The sequence below is a fragment of the Urocampus carinirostris genome, chromosome 5 (assembly GCF_059441175.1).
Source record: "Urocampus carinirostris isolate Australia breed hairy pipefish chromosome 5, RoL_Ucar_1.0, whole genome shotgun sequence".
NCBI classification, from domain to species: Eukaryota; Metazoa; Chordata; class Actinopteri; order Syngnathiformes; family Syngnathidae; genus Urocampus; species Urocampus carinirostris.
Window position 1 is genome coordinate 23,652,698 of NC_142353.1, and position 18,695 is coordinate 23,671,392.

Genomic DNA, 18,695 nt, shown 5'->3' on the forward strand with positions numbered 1-18,695 from the left:
GATAACACTTTTTTTAGATGGAGGATCAATGTACATTTATTTTTTTTCAGGGCACACCTGACACACTAATGTCACAGCACGCTATTATTCACATGGGTTACTTTGTAGTTGGTGACAATAGAAGTTAAGTTTTCAGGAATGAGTACAACTTTAAAAGTAAACGGGCTGCTCCTGGGCTGTCAACAGGCGGTACATGACTGAAGGCATAGTCTTCATGTGGATCTGAGAAAGACGGTGATGATTCATGGTAAATACAGTTTAGGTAACACATGTATTGGCGTTCCTTGGATAACACAACACTTGGCCAATCCCCAGTCATTTCTAATATAAGGAATTTGAATTGCTTTTTGTAAGGTGGGCTTAGGGTACTTCCCCAAAAGTGTGTATTTCTTAACCAGATGGTATCACGTTTCTGTTTCAAATATTGGTACCGCCCAATTTTCAATAGAAAACGCTGACGTCAGTTTCTTTTGGCGTCTGTGATTCCGCTATGGCCCGTCCGTCTTGATATGATTCCCGGGTTTCGGTACCAAAATGTGGGGTCTAAATCGACCTCTTACATGTTGTGGGAGAGCTATTTACAAGTTGCTGGCGCTAGAAAAATACACCAGGCATTCGGACTTTTTTTTACAACTGCCAGTTGGAGACGGGGAGGGGCCAGGAGAGGAGGAACTTACGTCCGTCTCCCTGGCCGCGCTTCTAACTCTGGGGGGACTTTCCCTCACCAATTTATTTAGGTAGAACAATGGCAGAGAAAGAAAGAAACGCCCCTTTGGTACCTTATATTTAAAACAGAAACGTGATACCATCTGGTTTAGAGATACACATTTTTGGGGAAGTACCCTAAGCCCACCTTACGCTTTTTAAGATTTGACGTCGTTTTTTAACGAGGTTTATATTTGCATCAGTAGCGAGAAACCTGCTACCTACCTCTCCCACAGCTGTGGACAGGAGACGGACAATTTTTTCGTGGGGTGTTGCAACGACGCTTTGGCTGTTGATCTCAATGATGCGGTGGCCAACTCTCACTCCACCCCTTTCAGCAATCCCACCGCGTACTAGACTACAGATCTGTCGAAGGGGGATTTTCATTTAATCCAAACGCAAAAGCATTCGAAAATTCAGGATGATTACCCACGATGCCATTCTGGACACAGAAACCCAATTGGTGTTGGAGGTCTGGACGTCTGACACGTACTGTTGTCACTGGAGGACATCTCACGATGTTCATCTTGATGCACGACTGATTTTTAAGACCCTAAAAATGACAATGGTTTGAGGTTTTGATAAAATATTATAAATTGAGGAACTTCCAAACTACAGAGCATGCCTGATTGAAAGCCGCATGCCTAAATTTAAGAACAGAACTCAATTTTCTCTCTGTACTGATTTACTCCCCGCACACCTGACGCCATTTTCAGCTGCATCATTTTTTGTTCTGCTCCAAGTTGTTAAGGTCACGTGTTTGCAGATCCGGTTTTGGACCGTTCAAGATAGGTTTACAAAGACAAGCACATATTTACTACTGTGCCAAAAAATAAGGCTGCATTGCATAAATCGGTGCTCTACATTTATAGATATCAGTGCCAGGCAGACAATACCATGGAGAATAGTGCAAGATTTCAACACACACGTGGAAGTCATCTTTTTGTTTCGTCTTTGGGGGTTGCCACGTACTGAACTAAATTGCATTCACTTGTTTTCGTTCCTCAAGGATTAAAGGAAACTTCAGCAACCTGACATTGACACTGAGGATACGAAAAGAGAAGTGTAGCATTTTTGAAACATACCTTCAACCCCTGTTAATTCAGATGTATAAATTGAGGACTTGATTTTTTGGGGGGAAAATTGAAATATTGTGAAAAAAGTACTGTCAAACCTCCCGTTTTACTCCTGTTATACAATGAAGAAAATAGGTATTTGAACACTATTGCTATTTGTCCCACTTTGAAATCATGGAGGGGTCTGAAATTTTCATCGTGGGTTCATGCCCACTGTGCGAGAGATAGACTAAAAAGAAAAATCCAGAAATCACAATGCATGATTTTTAAACGATTTATTCATGTGATATAGCTACAAATAATTATTTGAACACCTGAGAAAATGGATGTTAATATTTGGTACAGTAGCCTTTGTTTTCCATTACAGAGGTCAAACGGTTTTCACCAGGTTTGCACACACTGCAGTAGGGATCTTGGCCCACTCCTCCACAGAGATTTTCTCTAGATCAGTCAGGTTTCGGGGCTGTTGCTGAGAAACACGGAGTTTGAGCTCCCTCCAAAGATTTTCGATTGGGTTCAGGTCTGGAGACTGGCTGGACCATGCTAGAACCATGATATGCTTCTTACCGAGACACTCCTTGGTTTTCCTGGCTGTGTGTTTCGGGTCGTTGTCGTGTTGGAAGACCCAGCCACGACCCATTTTCAATTTTCTGATCAAGGGAAGGAGGTTGTTCACCAAAATCTCACAATACACGGCCCCAGTCATCCTCTCTTTAATGCAGTGCACTTGTTCTGTCCTATGTGCATAATAACACCCCCAAAGTATGATGCTACCACCCCCATGCTTCAGAGTAGGGATGTGTTCTTCATATTGTACTCTTCGTTCTTCTTCCTCCACACACGCTTGGTGGAATCATGACCAAAAAGTTCTATTTTGGTCTCATCTGACCACAAAACAGTTCCCCATGACTCCTCTGTGTCATCCAAAATGGTCGTATGCAAACTTGAGACGGGCCTTGACATGTGCTGGTTTAAGCAGGGGAACCTTTCGTGCCATGCATGATTTCAAATAATGATGTCTTAGTGTATTACCTACAGTAACCTTGGAAACGGTGGTCCCAGCTCTTTTCAGGTCATTGACAAACTCCTGTCGTGTACTTCCGGGCTGATTCCTCACCTTTCTTGTCAGCCATGGGTGATATCTTGCATGGGGCTCCACTCCGATAGAGATTGACCGTCAGGTTTGGCTTATTCCATTTTCTAATGATTGCTCCAGCAGTGGACCTTTTTTCACCAAGCTGTTTGAGAATTCTTCCATAGCTCCAGCCTTGTGGAGGTGTACAATTTTGTCTCTGGTGTCTTTGGACAGCTCTTTGGTCGCCATGTTTCAAGTTAGTCTTACTGATAGTATGGGGTGGAGGATGATACATGGAGTGCAGGTGGACTTCTAATGGGTCTTGAACACGGTGCACACAGGTGTTCAAATACCTTTTTGCAGCTGTATCACACAGTTAAAAATCATGCATTGTCAGAAATGGATTTTTCTTCTAAGTTTATCTCTCGTACAGTGGACATGCACCGACAATGAACATTTCAGACCCCTTTATGATTTCTAAGGGAGAGAAATAGCAAAATACTTGTTTTCTTCACTGTATATCATACAGATAATGTAGGCAAAAACGCTGACTAATTTCTCCTCTAGAAGGGCATCATAGACGTTGTGGCAATGCTTTGTGTTCAGAGCACAGGCTTTGTCAAAGAGAGCAGCTTGCGGTTTTCCTTTGTGCTGCCACGAAAAGAAGTACAATCACATATTTACGCCACACTAGTTAAAATGTAGTGCTAGTAGTCTGGAATTTACAGTAAGGGAATTCCTGTTTTAATTACACACAAAAAAAGTGGTTAACGTCTCATGTCTTTTGTCAGTTTTCGTGTTGGGGATATGTTACATCAAAGAAAGCGTTGAGAAAAACGGACGGCAAAATTTTATCAAAGAAGTATTGTCAAATCATGGACTATGCAGCTATTTTCATTTTTGTAGATATGAGCAGGAAACAAACAAAACTTGCAGATACTGTAAAATACTTATTTTGGAGTCATTAGTTCTATGACTTTTCTTAATAGATATTTTAAAAAGCTTAATAGTAGCTGCAAATGTAAAAATGTTGCAAAGTGTGAACATGGACATTGGAATCAAATACCTTAATAATACTTTGGCAGGTTGAGAGTGGAAGACCAACCAGACTGGTATTATTAATGGACATGATCTGGTCACCTATGATGAGTTTGCCAGATTTCTCTGCTGGTCCAGCGTGCATCATGTTAGCGATGATGACTGTGGGAAGGATAGAGCCCCATCCACTCTCCACAATGGCCACACCAAGAATTTCTCCCTTTGCTTTCTCTATCAACACCTAAAGGGGAAAATTGTCGGGAAAAAAAACATTGTGAAATATATATCATACACACACATTTTTATCTTTTCATATTGGTTGCTTTGTCCCTGGAGTTAATGTCCACCAGGGGCGATTTTGTGATTTAAGACTGCAAGCAAAGCTGTGTTTTCCCCTAAAATTTCCCTCTCACCTGAAACACAAAATAGTGAAATATGTGCTGCTGCGTATTTCATGGAGTAAATAATCTCCTAAATCTTTGGTGGGTAACCCGTTCCTAGAGGGCTGCATGTTTTTGAGGTTTCTCTTTTCCAACTCCGGTGATTTCAATCACCAGGGTTGTTAAGCTCCTACCAGCTTGCATCATCTGAGTTGAGAAACCTCCCAAAACATGAGGGACATGAGGCCCTCAAGGACTGGTAGTGCAATAACATTTTGCAGCAACAAAAATAACCAAACAAGGCAAAGGTTTCCACGCTAATTTAGGGTGGTGATGACCTTGTGGAAGAAACTGTCTTTGAGCCGGTTAATCCTTGAGGGCAACAGATCAATGATGTAGTGACTGCGGTGAGAAGAGTCTTTCAAAGTGTAATGACTCTGCTGCAGTATCGCAAGCCGGCAAGGTCCTCAAAACTGGGCAGAGAGCAGCCAATACTTTCATGGGCTGTTTTAATTACCGGTACTCTCTGTATGTGTTTTGTGTCCGGTGACGCGCTCACAGCATATTACACAGTGGTGCTGTATTCAGGATGCTCTTCACTGCGGCTTTTTAGAAGGACACCAGCAGTTTCTGATACAGGTTGTTCTTCCTGAGCAGTCTCAGGAAGTGGAGTAACTACTGGGTACTCCCCACCACAACACAAGAGTTGGCAGATAATGGGAAGTCATCCGAGATGTGCTCGCCTAGGAGTTGGATGGAATGGATTCTATCTATGCAGTCTAAATGTATGATGAGTGGAGCTAGGTCTCTATTTGCCCTCCTAAAGTTGAGTATAACTTCCTTGGATTTTGTGGCTTTTAACATTATTTTATATTTCGAACACCACATTGTCCACGTCTCCACCTTCTTCCTGCCTTATCCCTATTAGAAATGAGTGAACAACGATGGGGTGTAGAGGAAGTGCATAAACCAGCGGCAGATTGAGGAGGAGAGGCCCAAGTCGGGAAGTTTCATCACCAGGGTCTCTGTGATAATTGCATTGAACGCAAAGCTGAATTACAGGAAGCGCATCCTGGCATAGCTCCCACGATTCTCCACAGGGACCATGTTGATCAACCTGGCTTTGTAGCTTTTTAATTGTTGTTGTTGTTACTTAACATAAGATAAGTGCCAGTTGAGGATGCTTTAACTTTTGTGTGCTTCATGACCATTTAATGTACTGAAGTAATTGATAATAAGAACATTATCTGCAGTACATCAAACTAATCAACCAGTCTTACTTCTTTGCAGTCTTCTGACTTTAAAAAGTGGACGAGATCATCGTTGTACATGTCGTGGGTGGTAAAACCGCGACTGTATTGTTTCAGGCTCAGGTCTTCGTGGTTAATGCCGTTTGTCCTCAAGAATTCCTGGTAAGCCACACTAAAGGCCTGACCAATGGACTGAGCGATAAGCTTGGCCTACATGTGTGGGTTAAAAAAACAAAAAAAGAATCAAGTCACTTTCGTACTCAGAAGAGTTGGTCAAATATCCGGTCTAGATGAATACTTATTACCATGCATTTTAAGGAATGTAGCTTAATATTTATTCTCATTTGTTAACTATGTGTTCGGCATAAAGAATAAATCAATCTAAAATCGAACAAAGATAAATATATGGACATGTGAGTAAACAAGAACATTTTTACAAAAAGTATCTTCAAGACCACTTCTTCCCAGAAAACAAAGCCCAATACATAACGTAAATTCCGGACTATAAGCCGCTACTTTTTTCCCAAACTTTCAACCCTGCGGCTTATTCAGTGATGCGGCCAATTTATGTAATTTTTCTAACGGCCGCTGGCGGCGCTTGAGTACAAAAGGTAAGATTTAGACCGGTGGAATATATGCGCCGAGGAAGACTGCAACTTCTTGGCTTGTGCATACAGTAAATTAAATTAGCGTAAACATACCCTCATCATGCAAAATGCAAAAAGAAAGGCACATGACGCAGCTTTCAAGCTAAAAGCAATCGAGCAGTCTGATAAAGAAGGAGCGAGCGTGTTGCCAGCGTGTTTTGGAATAAGAGAGCGTGGGACGACGTCTATATGACGAAGTTTCTTTCTGACACTGAGGAAGACGACTTTGACGGCTTCAGTTCTAAGGAGGAAGATGAGGACGGTTTACCGTGATTTTTACAAGTACAGTATGTTTTTTTTACCAGACCCGTTTACTGTGTTGCGAGCGTGTTGCTAGCATGTTTTGGAATAAGGGAGCGTGGGACGACGTCTATATGACAAAGTTGCTTTTCGATGGCTTCAGTTCTAAGGAGGAAGATGAGGACGGTTTACCGTGATTTTTACAAGTACGGTATGTTTTTTTAACAGACCCGTTTACTGTGTTGCTCGCGTGTTGCTCGCGTGTTGCTACCTGTCACAGGCACTGTTTGGGTTGAAAGTTATTATTATTAAAGCTTTGAAAACTCTCTCGGTGTTCCGTCTTTCTTTGTATGTGTAACCATGTATAATATGTATTTGCGACTGTATATTTTTGTAATGTCTTTATTTCAGACACTTATTCTGATATGTTTCCCATGGTAAAGGTGAGTGTTTGCGGACGCGGCAGACAATAGTGGATATATATTCTTCCCACCCTTACCTTTGGAAATATACACTTTTTTCCTTGGATTACTTTCAACGGGACCCGGACCCGTGTTCAAACCTTAAGTACAGGTATTATTTTCCGTTCATTGTGCCGGCTTTTTGGACTGTGTACTTTTATGAAGGACATTCAGTTTCAAACGCGGGACTTAGGTTAATTTTGTGTTTGAGTTACATTTTTTTAATGTGGGCGCATGCGGCTTATATACAGGTGCGGCTTGTGTAAGTACAAAATCGGTTGTCCTCTTAAAATGTGGTAGGTGCGGCTTATAATCAGGTGCGCTCTATAGTCCGGAATTTACGCTATTTAACTTAGTGGTGCAGTGACTGCGATAACCAAATCGTGAAGTGGCTAAGGAACGCTGAACTTCAAGTACCCCCAATGTTGATACCAAGTGTTGGAACCATTATTGAAACAACAAACAATCTCAGATCATTCAACCCAAAACTTGGATAAATAAATAAAAATACAAAATTGCCACTTAGTTTAGATAAAATGGCTGTTGTGGAAAATCTGATACAACTGCTAAATTGAGAGTGAACGGTTTATGTTGGTTGGTAAACACAATTGTTAATAACTAGTTGTGATTACATTGTCTTCTGATTGTGTAGTGTTGTTTTAAGACAGCACCATTGGCATCAACCTGTTTTCCTCAATGGAAAAAACATATACCGGTTAATTTAGAAAAAATGTATAAAAACTAAGGAAAAAAATTCTGTTTGTAGCCCGATATATACTGTCACAAACTTGCTGTCAACTTACGTTGTCAGATTCAAAAACGTGACATATCATCTCGTAAAGGCACTCGCTGTCTGTTTCAGGGTCTGAAATGTCAACGGTTGCTTGAGACATCCGACGTCTGGCCATCAAAACTATAACTGTCCCAATGTCTTCTACGTAGGAGATGGCGCGAAGAGGCTTGTCCAGCATTGGCTCCTGCAAGTCAAGGAAGCACAACAATCTTAAGTGGTTCATAATACAGTGTTACTTCTTCTTACGAATGTCTCTACATACGAAATTTTAATGTTACGAAGGAATCACCCTGAAAAAGTGTTGACATTTCAGGCTATCGCTCATTACAATGACATCCCGTTAGATTGTCAAAAACTGTCAAAAGCAGACGCCATTGGATCAGTTTTTCAAGGTAAATGAATATGTTTATTATATCCTTTATTCATTGTTTTTTTTTTTTACATTATGTGCCTTTTGTTTTTTATTTATTCTGCACTAATTAGTCATTTTAAAATGTATTTGTTTCATGTTCTGATGCTCTTTTCTGATTTATTGAAAAAATACAATGCACTTTTGCGGGGCTTGGAACAGGATAGCTTATTTATATTCAAAATGCGTCTCTACTTACAAAGTTTTCAGGTTACGAAGCTACTCACAGAACAAATTAAAATGTGTATAAAGTTGGTACTTAAGAGAAAAGGTGGCAATCTTCCAGGATCTATTGATACTATGATGATTCAGGGGTTACAATTATGAAGCGATTATTGAAGATTATTTTAAAGAACATATTTCGATAATTAAAATTCTGACTTTTGTGAAATGACTCTGATTTACTCATATAATAGAATAGAATGGAATAGAATATTCCTTTATTGTCATTGTTACAAAAGGGGTTGAACATATTGTGACAACAAAATTGGGCATGGCACTTCAGTTCACATTTAACTGTGAGGATAAAAGAAAACAAAGAAGATAAAGTAACAAAGAAGATAAGGTTATAATTTACACAATATTTACACAAGAAATGTGGGCATGTAGGATGTTACATACAGTTTTGGGATCGTATTAGTGCAATATGCAACATGTCAGACTCATGATGCATCTAAGAATCAGACATTTACCCCAGTCCTACTGAAGAGTTATTTATAAGATTAAGATGCGACTGCTTTTATTCGCAGCTGCCGTGCTGTATCTTGAACTGATTTTCTTTGATATTGTCAGTAGGACCTAATGGTAAAACCTAGCAGAAGAGCAATGTTAAAAGCAAGCAATGGAAGTACCTGAGAATCTGCATTCAGCACTTTTATTCGCTGAGTGGAGATGAACACATCAACCTCTGCCATGGGCTGGGCATTATCCTTGAGGGCATACAAACAAAAACAAGTAGGTAACGTCCACAAAAATAATGTAAAACAGTGACTGAGCATAAAAATAAGGCACAAAAGGTTGAGAAATGCTTGTCATTTTATTATTTGAAACATCCCACAGGAGAACGATCTTCTTATTGTCATGATTAGAAAAAAAGCAGCTCCCCTGAAATTCTCAGTCACTGATAAACAAGAATTGGCCGGGGGGCTATTAGTGAACAGACGTGTGAGTTGAATGTGTAACAAATAAGAAAAACTTTCCTCAACCAGATCTTGCAAGAAATTTGTGAATTTCATCATATGCGGTTCATGTCGTTGTCAAAAAGTTCAGAGAATCTGAAGAAATCACTGCATGTACGCGTTAAGAGCAAAAACACAAAATGAAAGATTCTGATCCCTCAGGCGGTTCTGTATCAAGACCAACACCAGAAAGTGATTCCAATCACCAGGATCGTTGAACAAGTTATAGCAGTTCGCTAAGAAGCTGATAATTTGTATCATCTGAGTTGAAGAAAAACCTCCAAATACAGGCTGGATATGCGACCCTTAAAGACTGGGTTTCCCACCTCTAATGTAAAGGATGTTAACACATATGATCAGGAACAGTACTAATTCAGATTCAGATTCAGATTCAGATCTACTTTATTGTCTTTCTAGTACACGTGTATACAGAACGAAATGTCGATACATCTGACCCGCACAGTTTCCTCGAATGTACAGATATAAGTAAAAGTTGTATTGTATTATGGCTACGTATAGTATTTTACCATACCATAGTGCCGATAGTGCAAGAGGAGTAGCTAACCAGATGTGCAAAATGGGCATTCAGGTTAACAAGTCAGGTAAACAGTAACATTAACACTGTAACAGTAACGCTGTAAGTACAATAGTGCAGAGAGCAAATGTGCAAGGAGTGGCAAGCTATAAAGAACTGCCAGTAGTGCAAAAAGTCAGATTAGCAGCCGTTAAGATTTAGGTTAACTATATGTTAGATTGACCATTTAACAGTCTAATGGCCAGGGGGACTAGACTACTGCAGAACCTGGTGGTCCTGCACCGCACACTGCAGTACCTCTTCCCAGAGGCTAGCAGAGTGAACAGTCCATGATGGGGGTGAGAGGGGTCCCCGATAATGTTCTTAGCATGGGATAATGTCAGTATGCCATTCAATCTACTAATACAAATTTAAAAAAAATCAACAATGTGTAGGGTACTGCCCAGCTACCAAGGCATTCCCCCTAACCTTTTAAAACAATCTGCCAACACAACAGAAGACCCAGAATTTATTCACAGGAAGTGACCAGACTCTTCAACTGTATACTAAAGATTTGAAACTCCAAAGTGTTCATTTGTTATCAAAAGTGTTTATGTGCCATACTTCGTGCCAGATGATTTATTTTCTTGTGTGTCCGAATTGAATTTTGCTTATTATCACTTAACCCACCGATAAAAACTGTACTTGGTTTTCTTCAGCTTCCTGGGAGGCCATGTGTGGCCTTACACATACCCCTTCCCTGGGCGACCCTTTTGTTCTCAGATGTACGCCAAAAAAGATTTCACAACGAACCGTTTTGGTGTTGTGGGCAAACCCTCTGTGCTGACACGCTATGTAAATAATGTTGATCCTTAAAATAAGTTGATTAACTTTAAAATCGGGCTTATCAATCAGTAATGCAAATTGCTACAGAATTTTGCTTGGCTTGGTAAAATTCCACTGCACTCAGAGTCTGTTCTTTCAAACCCTACTCATGTCTTTTAAAGGTCTGGTCCGCAAATACCCCTTGCTTTTTCTCTTAGACATGCTCTACTGAACTATCCCAGAATATATTCTGTCTTTGGGTTTATTTATGTTATATATATTGTTTGTTTTGTTGTATTAGAAGATTTCAACATTACTACTCTGCAGGAATGTTTGAAACAACACGGCAGTATATGAGGGAAGCGCAAAGGAGAAAGGAACATTTTCTTTAAAAAAGTAGAATCGAACACTTGGAGAAAATTACTAGCTGTGTACACTTTCCCTTCTCCCCTGAGCCTCTTCTGCCCGCACTAACGTAACTGTATTAAACCAGACCTGGGTACTGTTGGCTCCAAAATATATCACGTTGCAAGAATCAGACGTCATCACAGACATGATGTAATGGTTACCTTTCGCGTTGCAACTACTCCTGCAATGTGCTCATGTGATGACAATCGTATCACGCACCTTTCTTGGCAATCTAACTCGGGATCTCCCAAGTATGCTTTGGGGACCTGCGGTTCATCTGAACTTGGTGAGCAGACATCAACAAGGTCTGATACATCCGTTCTCCCACCTGGAGATAAATTGTCTCCTTGAACCTAATATTGCCCACCTGAGGTTCAGTTAGATGTTCAGGTGGGGATCTACTACCTATAAAATCCAGCAAAGCTTTGGGCAACATACAATGGTCCTAGGGCTGTGGTAAGCCACTTGGTTCTTGAGGGCTGAATGTCCTAAATTTTTTTGGAGGTTTCTCTTCTTCAGCACAGGTGATAAAAATGACCAGCTTGCTAGCAAACTGCCATGATCTTGTTGACGGGCCTGGTAAATGGAATCCCCTGAGTTGAAGAAGAGAAACCCCCGAAAACATGCAGGACATGGGGCCTTTGAGGATCGGGTTGCCCACTTCTGCCTTAGGGTGAGTGCACCCTGAGATGAGAAGTGTTGTGTGGGTTCAGTAGACTACATTTTAAATCGTTTTTAGAACCTTTGGGTGTGTTTCACCTTGATGCAAGCGAGAGCCTCATTTGCCTGCTTCATTCGGATATTTTGAGTTGGTGTCTTAACAGATAGCAGCTGAGTGGAACCCAAGTAGTTGCTCACAAAGATCACCCCATCAATAAGGTCCTCTGGGTCACATGGGCCTGGAACTGAAAAGTTAGAAAAAAGACAACATGAATAAAAAGTGGATGCTATTTTCTCATGTCCGTGGAAAAGTATGGTGGGTGTGCACAGTACTGTTTAAAAATTTTCAGAACTAGACTTCAGTGCGCTACTGAAGAAATGGCCTTGGTGTGAGTGCTCCCATAAAGCAAGTGCTGTCAAGTTGTACCAGTGCTAAAAACATCTTGAACTTGCAAGGAGGACCGGGAGAAGAGCTTCCAGATAAGATATTCTGTCCCTTTATCAAGTCCTACTCTGAGCACCCTCATTTTATAAAATCTTCAAGGTTAAAAAAAAGGTGTAGAAAATCAAAGAACAGCAACATGATTGGCCGATAGCAACAATGATGCAATAGTCCAAACAACGAACAACAGTGGATCAAAATAAGGAACTGGCATCCAATGAAATGTCCTTTGCACTGCTCCAATAGTAACAAACGGATCATTAATTTATGATTGAAGGTGTCAATTTCCTCACAAGACTAGCTTTGCATGTTCTATTCATTTTTGATGACTGTTGCATGTCTTAACTGTTCCGTAATAACAATTTTAAAAACTTCAGGTATAGGGAAATCATGCAAACTCTGCACGGGGAGGCCGGTAGTTGGAGTTAAACTCTGAACCTCTTAAATATGTGTCTGTGGCATTAACCACTTAGCTGCCACAGGTTATTTCCAGTGAAACAAAAATGAGTGGTTTGTTTAATGTGGAAATTTTTGAAAAATAACTTTCATCACTATCAAAGAAACTCTTACCAGAGTTGTCCTTGCCCTCATGTGGGTTTTAGATCAGGGGATGATGTAATAATAGTCTGTAGTTTGCACCAGGTCTGTGCAGCTCATTCAGACTCCTTGTGATTAAGGTCTATACAAATAAACATGACTAGACCGAGCACTGCCGGCCGGCACTTCTCCATTTCCCCCCTTCTAATCAATGCAATTCAAACCAGAGACGGGTCTCGGTGTTGCCAGGTAATATAACTTGGTTTGATTACCAAAGGGAAATAATGATTTCATCTGCCAATGGTTGGCCTTTGGGGCACTTAGATGTTAAACTAGTATACAGTACTCACCTTTAACATATGTTGGAATCGATGCAAGACTTCTTCTGGACTATTCGTAGGAAAAGAGGGAAAAGAGATATTTAGTGTTTAGTAGGTTAGCAATGTGCTCAAGATCACATGCAGAAAAACAAATTATAATTATACTTTGCTGGAGGCAGGTGATCCTAAGTTGGAAACTTGAAGAAGTTTACTTTCTGATTCAGTAGGAACAAGAGATGAAGATCCAGAATCAGGTCCCTTGCAAAACAAAGAAAAGAAGCAATCAACATTTTATAAATGTACTCCCCAAATTTTAAAAGCTTATGATGGATAGACAAGAGATCAATGAATGGTGCAGACCAATTCTAAAAATAGTGAGTAATATGAAGTAATAATAACAATGATCGTGATCAAAGCAATGATGATCATCCATCCATCCATCCATTCATTATCTGCACCGCTTATCCTCAGTCGGGTTGCGGGGGTGCTGGAGCCCATCCCAGCCATCTCATGTGCCCTGGCAACCAGTTCAGGGTCTCCCTTGCCCACTGTCCAAAGATGGGCTCCAGCACCCCCGCGACCCTACTGAGGAAAAGGGGTGCAGAAAATGGATGGATGAAAACTATGCCATCGACAGTTCTCTATTGCCCATTAGGGATGCTAATATTGCATTTATCTATCCAATCAAGTGTCTTGAACCTGAATATGGGTTTGTGATTGCTAATTAAATACACAATAGTTCATGGAAAAGCTTGCTCTGTTTTGGATGCATGCAAGTATGAAAAACAAATTATAATAAACACCGCTTCACTCCATGCACTACATGGTGAAACTTGATCAGGAAGGATATCAGCCTTTCTTATGAATTGATATTTTCAATACAAACCGCAAGTTCAAACTAATGTCAGGAACTTTAAGCGAAAGAACAAAGTTCAGCCTGATTTTAAGAAACCACGAGACAAAGGTGGAAGCAGAAAACTGAAGTTGCGGTTTCTTGTTGACCTATACAACGCTTTATAAAAGATTGAACTGAATGTTTGCAAATAGGCTGATAACACAAAAATGTGCAAACAGATGGCAAGCAGAAAACTGAAGTTGCGGTTTCCCATTAACCTATACAACGCCTCAAAAAAGGTATAAAGATCTTACTTCAAAATTTTCCGATTGAAAACTTGTATTACGGTAGTCTCCAGAATATATTTTGCCAATAAAAACTTCTCAAGAAGCAGTTCATCTCCAGCCTCCTAATTCAACAACATTCTCCTCACCCGAAATTCAAAGAACATGTGAAGGACAAGATCAGAAATCCAAGATCTTTTTGGACTTCAAAAAACAAGTAGTCTCAGAAAATGTCCTTACCTCGTTTGCATCATGTTGAGTCTGTGGGTTGGTGGCTTGATCCTCTTCATGTTTCTCAACTTGGTACATCCAAAAGTTGTCCATGTCTTGGAATAATACGTTTGAAATCCCTCCTGATCTTTAATATGGTTCTTGCGCAGCCAAACTTTAGCAGTATTCCCATTCAAGTGACTGCTGTACACACTGGCAACAGTACACTGCAGTGTGTATTACTCGGGTGTCAATCAGGTATCACTTTCGTCTTAATAGCATGTTGCAAATTGTTTGGACGATTTAACTATTTTATCTTTACTTCTGAAGTTGGTTTTCTAGATAAAATGTGACAGGCAACTTTAATTAAATCTTGTTTTATTTTAAAAACAACAAAGAAGCTTAACAGTACTATAGTGCAGATGAGTCTGTTATTCTGGCATTTAATCTGTCCTGAATAATTCAACTATTGGGATATCCTTTTACCGTTCTCTATTAGCCATGCCAAAGTCGACTGATAAAGATAAAATGGTTGGTTTGGTTGGTCGGTTGGCTGGTCGGTTGGCTGGTCGGCTGGCTGGCTGGCGGGCTGGCCGGGGGGGTGGCTGGCGGGCTGGTTAGCGGGCTGGTTGGCGGGCTGGTTGGTTGGTTGTGTATATCACTCAACCACTAGGGTCATAGGGGCACTATTTCACGTGGTGTGTCTTGCGCAAGTACAGCCTGGTCGCGCCCATCCCTCTGGAGGCCAACATGACTTAAAAGAGAATATTACAAGTAAAAAAATGCTAGGATAAATAGAAAAATATTTACAAGTTTCCGTACATTCGCCTAACACACGAAAGGTCCTGGGTTCAAGACCGGATGGAAACTTATGTTGGCCTGGAGAGGAATGCGCGCGATGAGGCTGTACTTGCCCAAGACACACCGCAGGAAATGGTGACTCTATGACCGTAGTGGTGAAAGGTTCCAACCAACCAATCAACCAAGTTTGCTTGGAATCTTGTCTTATTTCGTCTCTTCTCTGAATCAATTTTTGTAAGATTGCAGGACAACAATGGAAGCTCATTGTATATGAAACACTAGTGTGCGTGTGCGTGTGTGTGTGTATGTGAGTCAACATAAACCAGGGGTGGGCAAGTATTTGGAGTTGGGGGCTGCATTAGGTTAAAAGAAATTGGCCAAGGGGCCAATCCTGGATGGCGCCTATCCAATTATCATTATTTTATTTCATTTTTCAATATGAATTCAATTGGCATGTTACATTTCTTTATACTTTTTTTTAAAACAGATTAATTTAATCAAGTTAGTTTTAAAACACTCACGATATAATAAAATAATATAGAGGGTCCCTGTCTAAGCACTAAATTGTATTTTTAGTTTAGTAGTACTACTGTTGTATTTTTTAAGTATGTTTGTATTGTTTCTGCATTCGTATTTGGGAGCATTGCTGTACTATTTCGTTGTATCACTGTACTTTTACTTTTTTAGTATTTCTGCAGTAATATTATTGTAGTAATTTTGTTGTATTTCGGTATTATTTCTGTAGTATTTCATCGTATTTACATAGTATATTTTTTGTATACCTGTAGTATTTTTGTAGAATTTCTCATGTAGTTTTCTAGTATTTCCTTTGAAGAAATTTTGTAGTACGTCTAAGTATTTTGTAGATTTACTATAGGAGTATTTTTGTAGTATTTCTGTGTTAATATTTCTCTAGTAGTGTTTTTGTAATTTAGTCTAACTGTACTTTAGTGGTATTTTTGTAATAGTTCTGTAGAATGTTTTTGGGGAAGTATTTTATAGTAGTGTTGTTTTAGTATATCTGGAAAGAAATTTAAATCACATTCAATTATAGTGAATCGTGATACGTGTAGAATCGCGATTATCGGGAATCGTGATATAAATCGAATCGGCACCTTAGTATCATGATAAAATCGAACTGTGACCAAATCATATAGACCAATTTCTAGTGAATAACGTACTGGACTTGTAAATTCTACTTTCAACAGTTTATCAAATGAGTGGTTCTCAGTTGTCTGCTGTATAAATATGCCACTCCGCCGACACGTATGCAGGTTTCCGTAGTGTAGTGGTTATCACGTTCGCCTAACACGCGAAAGGTCCCCGGTTCGAGACCGGGCGGAAACACGTTTTGTTTACACTACGTGTGAGCAACCTTTTTGAGTTATTTTGTTGTTACTGCGGGCAACACGATTGAGTTTATTTTTGGATTTTGCAGTTTATTTGTTGCAGCACTAAAAAGTCAATAAGTATTTTAACTTGACATTTGGTTGTTTCACGCAAGGATTCCAGTAGCTTGACTTTAAAGTTGCTTAGAATAAAAAAGGTTCCGTTTAACCGAGTTAAAAAGTTCACTTGAGAGTGAAAAAAATACATGGTGGGGGGTTTTGTAGATGGAAATTGTTCTATATTCTTTATCAATTATCCATTATCGGTCAAATCATAATACACTGCAAAGCCAAGAGGCAGAGACAATTGTTACCAGCCAAGAGGCTGAGTCAAGGTCCTAGCCACACGTCCAAGAAGCGATCATTGCGAATGCACCGATCCCGGAGGTACTGCAATACCGGGCCGATGCGTGGAGTGGACGGAGCAAGCTCTTATTCCATCTCCCAATTGCAAAAATCAACTGAGCATAGTGCACAGTCCTGTCCTTCATTGAAGCACACAGTCCGAAAATCACAGCCGATATACAATTCCAATCCAGAACCACAGTAGATAATTTAGTCCAACAATAGATTTTATTTTGAAAATAATTGATTGATTTTGTGCAGTTATCCATGATTATACATAATATACTTATCAAAAGGACCTTTACTGTTTTTCATTCTTCCTCTCTTGCTTTTTAAAAATTGTTTTTGATTTTTATTGTTTAGAAAAACTGTTTAATGTATTTTGTAGTTTATTTGTTCATCTCATCTCATTAGCAGTACCGCTTATCCTCATTAGGGTCGCGGGGGGGGGGGGGGGGGGGGGGCGCTGGAGCCCATCCCAGCCATCTCCGGGCAGTGGGCAGGGGACACCCTGAACTGGTTGCCAGCCAATCGCAGGGCACACAGGGACAGACAACTCATTCGCTCATTCTCACCTAGGGACAATTTGGACCGGCCAATTCACCTGAAATGCATGTTTTTGGAATGTTGCTGCACTAAATTCCCATAATGCCCTATTACAATATTCTACAACGTGGCATCGTCACATGCTTTTTGCATTTTCCATTATGAGGGTCAGTTCATGCTTCGACGCCACCTGTCTTTCTCTTACATTTTCTGGTCCAGCGCCCCTAGCGTCTGTTAGAAGAACTGATTGAAATGGCACCTCATAGCAAAAACATGTGGGCTTGTTCTGTCATTCGAGTACCGTGACAAATAAAAGTTATTTGACTTTACCTAAGAAATACTTTTACTAATAGTGAAAAAATAAAAAACAAAACTGAAACCGATCGCTGGCAAAGTCATTTCATGTAAAATTTTGGAGTTGTCTCGAGCGAATGCGAAAAAGTTGAGGACACATCGCCTGCAGCAGAAAAAAACAAATGTTCTAGTTAGCGTTTATAATGCCATTTTGGTATGACACGATTTCCTCTCTCAAAAATATTTCAATGCTTCAAAGTTTCATTTTTACAAATACTACGTTATTCCATATTTCACATTTAGTTTTATACAAACTCTTTATCATTTCTATTAATATTATTACATTTGTTATATCATTGGTACATTTGGTGGGGAAGATGAAGGGGTAGGTAATATAAGCATTTGCTTCATACTACCCCTTTTCGAACATATTATGTAATGTTATTTTTGTTGTTGAGTTATTGTTTTTGTTGTTTTATTTTGATCTTCGAATGAAGTTTTCATTCATTCATTCATCTCTATTGTTTTATGATTTCATGCTATTTTCTTATTTCTAAAATTAATGCTTGAAAAGATGTTTTTAAGAAAATGGAACTCAGGGTATTTTCCTTCATTTCAAACCTTATCTCACTTTTTATACACTTACCTCCGGTGGGGCATTAGGGTCTGCAAGGCCTTCTCTGCTGGGCTAAAAAAATATTGGTATGTCCATGACTACCTTATATTTTGTATTGTCATGTCTTTTTCCAACTGCCTGGCTGGTGGTGATACGAGGAAGAAGGACGATTCGAGATGAGTCAGCGGACCGGCGTCTGGACCTGAAGCATGTCAACGCCTGCATTGACCAGCTGGCAGAGATGGGAAGCTGCATCGTTGCCGTCATGCACTTTCCGGACAAATTTCAACATGTTACCTAGTGTTCTCTTTTATTGATGTTTACTATGTTTATGTACTGTAACTCAATGCTAAATCTATTCCACCCTGTTCATCCTGGAAGGGGAATTACCACTTGTGAGGCCCCTTCTCAAGGTTTC

General features: G+C 40.0%; 1 protein-coding gene, 1 non-coding gene and 1 pseudogene across 2 annotated transcripts; 1 reads left to right on the top strand and 2 right to left on the bottom strand.

Moving 5' to 3' along the window:
- Positions 1 to 79: 79 nt before the first annotated feature.
- On the bottom strand, positions 80 to 14,428 carry LOC148365811 (amyloid-beta A4 precursor protein-binding family A member 1-like). Its single transcript, XM_088335102.1, has 11 exons — positions 14,318 to 14,428; positions 13,124 to 13,216; positions 12,989 to 13,028; positions 11,759 to 11,904; positions 8,926 to 9,003; positions 7,676 to 7,849; positions 5,555 to 5,734; positions 3,923 to 4,135; positions 1,139 to 1,258; positions 931 to 1,071; positions 80 to 222 (listed from the first exon to the last, which is right to left on the bottom strand). The coding sequence occupies exons 1-11, from the start codon at positions 14,399 to 14,401 to the stop codon at positions 151 to 153; spliced, it is 1,341 nt and encodes a 446-aa protein (XP_088191228.1). The 5' UTR covers positions 14,402 to 14,428; the 3' UTR covers positions 80 to 150.
- A 1,934-nt stretch (positions 14,429 to 16,362) lies between these two features.
- Positions 16,363 to 16,435, top strand: trnav-aac (transfer RNA valine (anticodon AAC)). Its single transcript has one exon. It is a non-coding gene; the product is annotated as a tRNA-Val (tRNA).
- A 413-nt stretch (positions 16,436 to 16,848) lies between these two features.
- On the bottom strand, positions 16,849 to 16,937 carry LOC148365813 (U2 spliceosomal RNA; annotated as a pseudogene).
- Between the last annotated feature and the right edge of the window lie 1,758 nt (positions 16,938 to 18,695).